Source organism: Pavona decussata, unplaced genomic scaffold (genome assembly GCF_977016875.1).
Source record: "Pavona decussata unplaced genomic scaffold, jaPavDecu1.1 SCAFFOLD_38, whole genome shotgun sequence".
NCBI classification, from domain to species: domain Eukaryota; kingdom Metazoa; phylum Cnidaria; class Anthozoa; order Scleractinia; family Agariciidae; genus Pavona; species Pavona decussata.
The window spans coordinates 1809760-1822311 of NW_028145460.1; the positions used below are offsets into that span (position 1 = coordinate 1809760).

Genomic DNA, 12552 nt, shown 5'->3' on the forward strand with positions numbered 1-12552 from the left:
AACTTGCAATTGTAAAGAAGGCTTGAATATACCGACTCATGAACAAAATTCGGAACTCTATCCCTTTTTCTTCGAGTTTTAGGGATTTTCCTTGGCCGCCGCGTGGTGTGGAACCGGCAAAAGTTACGTTACAAACGTTGAACGGATGTTGGTCAAATGTTGGGTGAATGGATTGTTCAAACGGTTTCAACGACATTCAACATTTTCAAGAACAAAGAAAATGTCGAATCGATGTTGAATGGAAGTTTAAACCAATTTAAAATTGATTCAACGCACTTTCAACAACCTTTCAACATTTTTTTACGCTTTCAACAATGTTGGACGACCAGTTCAAACGTCCCCGACATTTACTTGGTTCCACAACTGCGTTGAACGCATGTTGAAGGAAATGTTGAAACCATTTAAACTGGCCTTTGACTTACGCCTCCGCGACAAACATTGCGCACTGGCCCACACATTGTCATTCAAATCAGTCCTGCCAGTATGGAGGATGTTTGTGACACATACCAACCTAGTTTAATGGCCGCTTTATTGGGGTTTGCCGATTCACTTAAATGGAACACATTTTTCCGTCTTGAAAAAGTGTAATTGGACTCATTTAGTCTGCTCATCAAATAAACATTTATCTGCTTGCTCGTTTCATGACGAGACCCACAAAAAATTGAATAAGTTAAACAGACTACACAAAATATCCGTGAAATTATAGACTAAATATATGTTGTTTTGCGACCACCTTCCGGGGTGTGTAAGCGTCCAGTTATTTCACTGACTGCGACTAATCTCCTCTTTTTTATCGCGGATAGGTTTGGAGGCGAAACACAAGCACGTGGGCGAAAATTGTCAACCGAGACGAGACGAGATAAGACTTTTTTTTCGCTTTTCCCTTCTGGTAATTTTTTAACTTGAGTGACGTTTTCTGAGAGCCGTCCGTTTAATTTTCCAAGAAAGGCTGTGATACGGGAATTTTGTTTCTTATTTTAACGCAGACAGAAAAGAAAATAATGTTTGCATTCCACCATGAGACATTGTATTTATCACAAAGCGTTCTGTTATAGTGGAAATTCAATCTAATTGTAAACAATGAATAACAAATTACATTGTGCAAATTGAAACAATTACCACTTTGCATCCAATGAGCCAGCAAGGCGGAAAAATCTTTCCGGGCCATTTCTGCTTAATCGGAAAATCCTAATTGCCATTTTCTTGGGAAAAAGAATCAAGTATATCGCTTTCCTAACGACCAAACTTTATTTCCAATTTAGTTATTCCATAAGAAATTATTGAAATTGTCTTTTAAGGGCGGAATACAATGACTCACATAAATAAACATAATGACTGCAGGTCAAACACCTTTGCCGCCACGCAGACCTCAGTAACCTCCGATCAGTTCAGTCCAACCCATCAAGATGGCGGTACGCTCCAGGAGGCGAACAGTTTTCAGCCTTCTTTTAACCATAGTTGGAATCCTTTTTATTACGTTTGTTTTTCAGCATATAACGGGAGATAAGTACGGTGTACTTGTTAAGTTTAGCGACCACTTAAAACAGGTGCACAAAGACAGAGGCGTTTTTCAACGGCCACCACTAACACCCGGTTCTAAAGAGTTTAACTCGATGTCACCTCGAAAGAACATTATTCTAATGTCTCATGGACGATCCGGATCTACAATGCTTGGAGACATTTTTAACCACCATCCTTCCGTGTTTTATCTCCACGAACCACTTCAAACCGTGGGGCGACTCATGAAGACCGCTAACAAAAGCTATGGCAACCTCATGGCAGACTTCTTAAAAGACATGTTTCACTGTCGCTTTAACAAGTCAGTTGTTGAAGACCTCGAGTATTACTATCGAGATCCCAGTCGCTCTCGTGCAAGCCATGTCATTGGTTCTCCGCCTTTGTGCCCATATGAAGTGTCTGATCTAAGATGGGAGTCGAACCTTTGTCCGCCAATGACAAGCGAAATACTAAGCAGTGTTTGTCGAAATAACTATGCCGTCAACGCAGCAAAAGTCCTTACTCGTCGTATCGCAGAAAAAAGTTTGAAGAATATTTTGGCTGCGTGCAATCCATCAGGTGTTGATTGCAAAATCATTTTTCTCATCAGAGATCCTCGCGCTTCCATCGGTTCTGCTCGTAGTATAGGGTTTTTCAAGAGCGCTGCCAGTGATACCGATAGAAAAAGCTTACGACGTTACAGCAGTACAAAATGTCAAGAAACCGAGCAAAACTTGGCGTTTGTCAAGAACCTCCCCCTCCATTGGAGAGACCGTATAATGATCCAACGATACGAAGACTTCGCCATGAACCCACTGAAGGGACTGTCGCGCCTCTATAAATTTGCTGGGTTACCTGTGGTAGAGAGCGTGAAAGCATGGTTGCACAATGCAACGAACCCGGCCGACTCGCGAAGTGAAATGTGCAAGAACAGCCACCACGCTTTGTGCACTGTGGATGATCCTTCTCAGGCTGTAAAACGATGGCGGTGGAAAATCCCCCTTAGTGATGTTGATATAATTGAACACCATTGCAAGGAAGTGATGCGGTTGGTCGGATACAAGCCTGTCAATGGCTCTCAAGAACTTTTGTCTAACATCAGTATTCCCCTGTTTAGTGAGGATTACGAAGTAAAAGGATGGTTTCATGGCTGATATGTGGTCATGCTTCTTTAAGCAGGTACTCTCTGATTCAAAAAATTAACGGTGAAAAAAAAACTTCTTCCAGACTAAATAGTTTTATTTTGGCCAAAGTATTAAATTCGGTTTTCTTCGTAAGGCTCAAGTAAAAATGCAGTTGGGGTCTATAGTGCCTGCGCTAGGTGCAGGGCAAGATTGAGTTGTGACTACATTTGTCGATGGATCGCCAATGTGTCAAAGTTTAAGTTGTCGTTCTGTTAAATGGTATGGGGGCGTAGTAATATTTGTAAACTTTGGAGGTAATATGTTTTGATAGGGAAGAAAGTGTCTCCGAGATGTGGTTAAGTAAAGGATGATTTCAGTCGTTGCGAAATGTGGTGCATCATGTGATTGAACCAAGTTATGGACATAAATATGTTTTTATTATTATTTATTATTATAAATAAAAACCTACACTGTTGTGTAGCTGGGCGACATGTTAAATGCGGCAATACGTTGATGAAACAGTAGTAATAAATAAATAAGCAATGATATGGGACTTGAAACCGCAAGGGGAATAATTTAATCGGTTTATTTGGATCGGTTAGGAAACCTCTAAAGGCTACGCCAGTAAAATTACTCGCACACACTAACACTAATAAATTGCTGATCAAAGGTAAATCTCTCATGACATTAAACGTCCTTCGTTTTGAATGTCGCAAAGACCCTGGAGACACGCTTGAGTTACATTTGGAGCATGGCTGACGCGAAGTTTGGCGAAGTCGCTTTCCTGGCATGCTTGTCAGACGGGTTACAAAATGCTCTCCTGTGTGAACTAGATTTCCCTTTGTTTTGACGAACGTTTCCACGATAATTCTAATCTTCGAACTTACTTACAACTTGAGATTTTACCAGCGCGGATGTCATGACACTGTACACACATTGTGTCCAAGTAAATATAACGGGCAGTCTTAAAAACTGAGCGACAAATTGTCGATCTTCTCTGAATTGTACCTTAGTTTTATTTGAGAGAATTCAGTTTTGTCTTCATCTGTAAGCGTATGTCCTCATTGTTAGCTTCCCTAGCAGTAACCGCAGGGTCACGGCTTAGCAGTGTTGAACAAACTTTTGGGCCGGAACTAGCGGTGTTCACTCAACAAAAGATCCAATAGCTTCTCGGTTGACTCTTCTTTATTGCCTTACGAACTAGCAACAGTTCAGCTTACTCTAGTCTACAATCAATTCTCTACTAAAACTAGATGGCACCCATTTTTATACTGACTGGACAACCACCTGCTTAACGTAAACTAAATCTTACGCAAGCCTTCTGTGATTGGCTACAAGGACCTTATTTGCATCCGTGCCTTCAATCTGTTAGCTGAGCCAAAGACATTTTTCTAGTAAGATATCACCATAAAGCTTGGGTTGTCCACTCAATACAACTGAAACAGGGAGACCAATATAAAAATTACAAAGTTCAGACTTATACAGTAAGGTTTCACAAAGATAATCTGAAAAACACTAAAAGTTGTTGTTAAAAAATTGTACAAGTAGTCGATTTGTTAGCCTTCTTCATCGAAGATGATTGGTTAAACGTTTCCATAAATTAAATGAGTACGTGGTCAACAAAATCTAAAGCTCGAATTATATATCCAGTATGCGGCTGATAGCAGAATTACAACAATGGATATAACCCTAAGATCATAGTATTTATTTTCAAAAACACCTTATATTACGGACATTGTTATTTAAATATCTTCATCTATAAAATGAACATCAATTACCATGAATTCGGTAAAAGAACCCAAGAAAATCTACTAAAAATAAGAGCAGCAACATTTTCCTGGAACAAACAAGCGAAAAGGTCAAGTTGAGGAAAAAAAAAAGTAAGGTAAACAAGGTGTTATTATTTGTAGGAAGCTTAATTGAAAATATTTTTACGATCACAAGTGTTTCCGCGGAAACGTACAGCTGCTCATACCGAATTCATGACAGGAGAATTTATACGTTAATCACACATTAAGAACAACTAAGTCGAACTACAAGGTACTATTTCTAGAGAGATGCATAACGAGTCAACTGGTCTTTTTCTGTAATATTCCCAAAACCGAAATATAATTTGTAATAAGTCCAAACACCAAATAAAATTCCTTTAACTATTTTAACCCCAAATAATTGCGCTGTAAATATTTTTCATCATTGGCAATTTTATCTAACTGCATTACCGGTAAGCGGATGGTGTAACAGTGGTTAATAACTGACCGGTTTAGATGGACTTTTGGTGCACCGAGCTCCACTGAAATCAGTCTATCAATCGACGTCAGTGGCGATCAATGACTGAAGCAGTTGTCGGTTGAAGCAGTTGTCGGTTGGTATCGATGTTCAGTATAAGTTAATTAATTGCTCAGTTAGCGTCGGTTGGAATTTTAATAGCATGCATTCACCTCGAGCAACCAAAGGGATACAAGATGGCTTCCCGTTTCGCCACGGTCACTAAAAAGGAATTTATTTAGATAAACGAGGCAGCTTTTTCAAAAAAATACAAAAATGACAACAAAGTTTAGTTTGACGGCATTAAATGGTAAGTTATTTAATGTTTCCGACCTCATATTTTAAGGCGAAAAATGAAACTACAATGCCTTGTTTACGAAAACTGCCGAGCACTATAACTACAATGTAGACAATAAAACATCTAATGTTTTGGAGCATGGTTTCAAAATCAAGACGAATTTCAACAATTAAAGGAATGACACCTTAGCAACTAAACAAGTGTCTCAAAAAGTTTAAATTGTTCGCAAGAAAGCGAGACGGAACTTTATACAACAAGAAATCACTTACCGCGCGGCGCGCGAGATTTTAAAATTTCCCACCATTTGTCGGTATACTGTGAAAAATAAAGGAATTTTAGCCCGCTAGTTATTCAGCTTGTGTGGTATATACTAAAACAATTATCCACCTCAGTGTCGGTGAAAGTGGTGGATATTTACCTCGCCGCTTCGCGGCTCGGTAAATATCCGCCACTATTCACCTCCACTTCGGTGACTAATTGTTGAACAATCACTTTTTAAATTATATGTCTTATTTGTTATTGATTGTCATCGGGTAGACATTTCATTGAATGAAAGGAATGGTGCTATAACTCGCATGTCCCTTACAGGCTTCCGTGGAATGGAGCCTGTTCACACGTTCAAACTCAAACTCATTGCCTGTGTGAATGGATCATGACAACGGAGACATCTTAAAACACTGCGGCGAAGACACATCCTAACGTACTGCTTTTCACACAATTAGTGTGGACCGGGTGAAAACGATACGAAAACGTTAGCGTGGACGAAACTACATTGTGACGTTTTCGGACACTTTTTAAATACATCAGTGTGGACGGGGCTACTTTGATCAATACCTTAAGTAAACCACTGACTCCAGTACCGGCCTTTAGAGACACATGGTCCTTGTGCCATTGTTAGTGGCATGATCATTTTTACCGCCAGAAGATGCTTTTGCTTAAAGCCGATGACGGGAAAAACCTAATTTTCGCGGGTTAGGGTTCGGGTAAGGATTAGTTTACCCGCGACCCGAGACCCGAGACCCGAGACCCGAGACCCGAGACCCGGGACCCGCGATCCGCTTCTCTTCTCCGACAAACAAGGGATGTCTAAAACGAGCCTGGCAGAATCAAATGGGCGAGAGATACTTAGGAAGTTTTGCTCACAAAATCGAGGAAGGTTTTTGTAATTAACTGTCCTTCCCATTCATTTGTCAAATCGAAACCTGTACAGACCATCTTTCAGGACTAATTATTGTCTAGCAAGGTTCAGTGTAGTGGCATCGAAAACCTGGCAAACAATACCTATTGAAGTTAAGTGTCTCCCTTACAACACTTTTAAAAAAGAATATAAACTCTTATTACTAGATTGTAACTAGTTATCTAAATATAACCTCCCACTTGTAATTGCTCTGTAGTAGCGGTCAACTTGAAAGTGGCTGCTACGCACTTTTCAAATGCAATGCATAATTCAATATGGTATAAAGGTAGCTTTTTGGCTATTCTATTCTTAGTATTATTACTTTTTAGACTGCAAGCAGTCCCTTTCTGGATAGTCGAGAGGTCGCGCGAAATAGCCGAGTGCCAAAAAAACACTAGAGCGAACGAGCGGAAGGGGGCTTGGGGAGAGGCGGAAAAAAGGGGAAAGGGTCCTTCTCTCCCCCAGTCTCTTCTCGTTTATTTCTTCTCGCTCCAGTCATGCTGCTCTATGAGCACACCATCTCGACTAACCAGAAAGGGACTGCTTGCAGTCTAATTACTTTTTTATAATTATATTGTAATTTGAATAAGTGTCAATAAAATGAATTTGAACTTGACCTCTGCATTGTCCTACTGCCTTACTGGAGGCGACTGAAGTCCCACAGAAGGCAACAAAAACGGTGGGAGGAAAAGAAAAAAACAAAATGAGCAAAATTCAGCTTGTCCGTCTTAAAACTTCGCTTTCTGTGCATTCAATAAACGAAAGGTCAAAATATTCACCTAAATTTAGATTAAAATGTTATTTTCCAAGTTTTTGACGGTTTGAGAATCACTGCAGAGAACCACCACGGAAACTGACACCAATGAAAACGTTACCTGAAATGTGGGTTGATGTTATTTGAACTTCGTCGCGATGATTCCAATTCTTTCAACTTATACAATGTAGCCGAACTATGTGTCTTGGAACTGAATTGGTAGAAACAGTGTTCAAGTATAAAAAGAAAATAAAAATTTCGCCGTCGGGTCCCGTCGTGTGCTCCCGTTTCCTCAACACTTTGGATTAGTTGACGTCACGCTGTTGCTTTGGAGAAGACAGCAAAACCTAATCTCGTACCCAGATCTCCCACGGTCAGCATTTCGACATTCCCGAACCGACGACTGAGATCGGGGTACGAGATTAAGCAAAACCACGGAAGGAGCCAAAGGTGTATGACCTACTGATCTTTTTCGAAATTTGCATTTTAACTGCTACGCCAAATTTATCAGTCACGTGAAAACTATTTGTCCATTTTCTTCAGTCTCAGTCGGTTCTATTATTTGCAAAAGCAGTAAAACTTGCAATTGTAAAGAAGGCTTGAATATATCCGACTCATGAACAAAATTCGGAACTCTATCCCTTTTTCTCCGAGTTTTAGGGATTTTACTTGACCGCCACGCGGTTTAGAACCGGCACTAGTTACTAGTTACAAGAGTTGAACGGCTGTTGGTCAAATGTTGAATGAACGGAGTGTTCAAACGGTTTCAACGACATTCAACATTTTCAAGAACAAAGAAAATGTCGAATCGATGTTGAATGAAAATTTAAACCAATTTAAAATTGATTCAACGCACTTTCAACAACCTTTCAACATTTTTTTTAAGCTTTCAACAATGTTGAACGACATGTTAAAACGCTCCCGACATTTAATTGGTTCAACAACTGTGTTGAACGCATGTTGAAATAAATGTTGAAACCTTTTAAACTGGCCTTTGACTTACGCCTCCGCGACAAACATTGCAGCCACCTCGCTTTGTGCACTGTGGACGATCCTTCTCAGGCCGTAAAACGATGGCGGTGGAAAATCACCCTCAGTGATGTTGATATCATTGAACAACACTGCAAGGAAGTGATGCGGTTGGTTGGATACAAGCCTGTCAATGGCTCTCAAGAACTTTTGTCCAATATCAATATTCCCCTATTTCGTGAGGATTACGAAGTAAAAGGATGGTTTCATGGCTGATATGTGGTCATGCTTCTTTAAGCAGGTACTTTCTGATTCAAAAAATTAACGATGAAAAAAAAAAAAAAAACTTCTTCCAGACTAAACAGTTTTATTTTGGCCAAAGTATTAAATTCGGTTTTCTTCGTAAGGCTCAAGCAAAAGTGCAATTGGGCTCTATAGCGCCTGTGCTAAATGCGGGGGAAGATTGAATCGGTCACTGTATTTGTCGATGGATTGCGAACGTGACAAAAGTTTAACTTGTCGTTCTTGTTAAATAGTATGGGTGCGTAGTAATATCTATAAACTTTGCAGGTAATATTTTTTTATAGGGAAGAAAGTGTTTTCGAGTGTCGGTGTTAATTTTAAGGGAAGCAAAGGGTGATTTCATTTGTTGCGAGATGTGGTGCGTCATGTGATTGAATCAAGTTATCAAGCTGGGCGACATGTTTTAAAAATGCGGTAACGCGTCGATAAAACAATAGTAATAATAAGCAATGATATGGGACTTGAAACCGCAAGGGGACTAATTTAATCGGTTTGTTTGGATCGGTTTGGAAACCTCTAAAGGTTACGCCTGTAAAATAACTCGTATACACCAACACTAACAAATTGCAGATCGAAGATAGACAGATAGATAGGTTTACATTGCAGCTAAGTGGCTGAATTGCGTAAATTTACAATTGGCTGATATTATTACAAACTAAGCAAAAATTACAAATTATCAAGGTAACTTACATAATAAAAGTAATGAAAGGTAAGGGTATCGATAATAATATGAAATATATAAAATATCTTACGTTGCTAAAAAAAAAAAAAAAAAAAATGAAAACTATCATCTACAAGTAATTTATTTCTTTTCCAGGGCATTGTTTATAGCAGGGATGCGCATCGCAGGAAATTGAATGAATGTGCGCTTGTAACGATCAGTGCACATGTGTGATAGGTTATAAATGCGCTTCCTTCTCGTGTTGTATTTGGCTTCATGCTTAGGAGGTAACAGGCTGTGTAAACTATTTAGCGGGCTAGAGATACTATTAAAACGCTTGCTACATAGTTCCTGTCTCCTATCTGGCAGAATGGACAGACCAAATCTAGCTAGGCAGTCACGGTATGGCAGGCCAGGACAGATTATGCACATAGCTCTCTTTTGTACCCTCTCGATATCCTCGCTAAGGTATCTTGCCATGGTAATGAATTGTGGAAAACTTGCGCGCGGTATTCTAGAACTGGTCTTATAGTTACAAAATAAAAGTTAATAACATCCTCGGATGGTACACCGGCCCTCCTTAAAAGGACGAGGAAGTATAGGCGCTTATTTACTTTCTTAATTGACTCAATAGCGTGTTTATTCCACTTAAGGTCACCAGAGAGAATGAGGCCTAAAACCTTAGCACTATCCACAGTTCTTAGTTCTTTTCCGTCCACTTTAAGAGGGTTTAACACGTGCTTTTCCTAATTAACGTCGATAACCATGACTTTGCACTTATTGCCATTTAGCTGCATATTCTAATTGTTTGACCAGTTCTCCACCAAAGGCTAACAGCTACTTGGGCATCTCCAGGAGCATTCCGCAGTACGATCTCGGCTACAGTGGTGTCGTTCACGTACTTCCAGGTTTGTGCGTTAGGAACCCTAAGGTCATTAATCGTTAGTAAAAACAACCAAGGGCCCAATTTGGTGCCTTGTTGGACTCCGGCTGGAACGGGGCCCCATTCGGAAAGACAGTCCATTAATAGCTTTATGCGCCGGTTGCGATGCGCCAGAAAGTCAGCCACCCATCACGCCACTCCACAAGGGATGTCGCGATCGAGACTGTAGATTTTACGGACTAGCAGTTGATGGTCGATAAAAATGAAAGTTTTTTTTTTCGATAGTCAAATAAGACCACCCTTAATTACTGCGGCTCCTGTCCCACCAGTAGCTTGTGACCATCGATGTCAAGGCATCATGACATTAAACCTCCTCCGTTTTGAATACCGCAAAGACCCTGGAGACACGCTTGAGTTGTATTTGGAGCATGGCTGACGCGAAGTCCGCGCTTTCCTGGCATGCTTGTCAGGCGGGTTTCAAAATGCTCTCCTGTTTGAAGTCGATTTCCCTTTGTTTTGATGAACTTCTCCAAGATAATTCTAATCTTCGGACTGACCTACAACTTGAGATTTTACCAGCTCGGATGTCATGACACTGGACACACATTGTATCCAAGTAAATATAACGGGCAGTCTTAAAAACTGAGCAACAAATAAAGGCAGGCCCCTGGAATTATAACTGAGTCGACTAACGTTACAATTCAAGGAAGAAAGTTACTTGAAAAAATATGTTTATCCACTGACATTGGTTCGGGTAACTTATGTTTAATGCCGGAGGAGCACAACACTGGTGTTTCTCACTTGAAAATCAAGTTATATTTTTATGCAAATAGTCCTCAATTGAAAATCCCTCATTGCAAACCCTGAGAAAAATTAACTAAGAAAGAAGGTGAACGTAAACGCATGACGTGGAATATACTGATCTTCTTTTTTAAAACTTGAAATCCATCCTTCTAATTTCAGCTCCTTAATAATTCAGAGCTCATCATGCAAATTGAACGAGGTGGAATATAAATCGCGAAGCTTAATTAGTTATAAGCATGCCAATTAATCTGATTAATTGTTTTCAAGTGCCGTTTGGACTGATGTTGCCATCGTGATTGCTTAAAGTCTTAAAGTTGCCCCATTTTTTATTTAATGAAACGACAACGGATAAGATCAAGTACTACTGCATCCAGTTACCTGGTAAACTTAGCTACATAACACGAAATTCCTCTCTTTAACGACCGAACAACATGATCTGTTCATTTTTTCAGTCAGTGATACAGGCATACTCAGAAAAAGAAAATCCGAGTGCTCCTAACAGGAGTCGAACCTAAAGACCTTCCGATTACTAGTTCGGATGCTCTACCACTGAGCTACAGGAGACCCGTAGGAGCTAAGGCCATTAAACTAGGTTCATGGGACAAACATCCTGCATACTGCTAGGATTGGAATGTCGATGAGTGGTATGCATGAATATGAAAGAAATGTGATATAATATATCAAACACGAGAAAGCGTGTTTCATCAGATATCCAAACACTGAGAAGTAGGTTCGAAAAACGAGGCGCAGCCGAGTTTTTTTAAACCAACTTCGAGGTGTTTGGAAATAGGAAGAAACACTCTTTCGAGTGTTTGATATAGCTTCTCGAACTATTGATAATTCTTGAAGAAATTCGAAGTAAAAGTTCACAAAGTTTTATGATAATTAAGATCACATTAATTATTTTCCAAATCTCCTCCACGGTAGTGATATGCTTTGTTTTGGCTTGATGATGAATTATTAATGAGTTTTTTAATGAGTTTAAATAATATAAAAAATTAACATATACTATATACTGTACTTATATATTTGCTGTAAACACTTTTTTCCTTACTGTTGTAGTTTCCACTCCTAAGTCTAATTTAACTAGCAGAGCTCTTTAACCAGTATTATAAATTCTACTTCCCCCTATTTTATTTAACTGCACAGAGGTAGTGGCCAACACGAAAGCCTTGCTCCTTTGGCCACAACGCACTTCTTCCGTAGAATGTAAAATCACTAAGTAAATTGCTTTGCACGTTTAATTTTTTTCTTACTATAAATTATATTGTATTTCGTTGTAACAAGTGTGAATAAAATTGAATTGAATTGAATTGAATTGTTTCCTAGGAAACTAATCTTTCAGTCAAAGTATTTTTAAATTGGTCAGTTTTCACCGGATAACAACTGTTGGCATTTAACTGTAATGGATTAGGCGTGGATCTTGCTTTCCTTGGTCCACAAATCCTTCATCGAAAAGACGAAGGTTTTGTTCTGTTGTTACGCTTCAGTCGGTTGGACGTCTAAAAAACAAACTCATTTAGATAATTTTAAACTCGTTCTGTCTTCGTCAAATAAAGGGAAGACACAATCTGAATTCCGTTTACCAACCAGTCGCATGAAGGCCTAAAGTTACATTACTCTGACGTCATTTATCAGCCGCATGTTGATGAGAGTTTGTCAGTGAGATGTTAATCGTTCCCCAGCACTAGATTCTGTTAAACCTGCGATGTTGTGCAAAGTTGTTAAAGTCCAGTGAAGTCGAATTGTTGCACGAAGAAGATAGTGTGTTTCACTGCTGACTGCATGATTGAACCAAAGTTGATTCCACTCTATAA

General features: G+C 39.4%; 1 protein-coding gene across 1 annotated transcript; it reads left to right on the forward strand.

Moving 5' to 3' along the window:
- Window positions 1–37: 37 nt before the first annotated feature.
- LOC146483542 (carbohydrate sulfotransferase 4-like) lies at window positions 38–12050 on the forward strand. The gene is made up of 2 exons (XM_085105716.1): window positions 38–2935; window positions 8655–12050. Exon 1 carries the CDS (start codon window positions 1407–1409, stop codon window positions 2649–2651), a length of 1245 nt encoding a protein of 414 aa, XP_084961842.1. The 5' UTR covers window positions 38–1406; the 3' UTR covers window positions 2652–2935; window positions 8655–12050.
- The last annotated feature ends 502 nt before the right edge of the window (window positions 12051–12552 follow it).

Coding starts and splice junctions, on each gene's coding strand:
- LOC146483542 (XM_085105716.1), top strand. CDS start 1,407: ATGGCGGTACGCTCCAGGAGGCGAACAGTTTTCAGCCTTCTTTTAACC.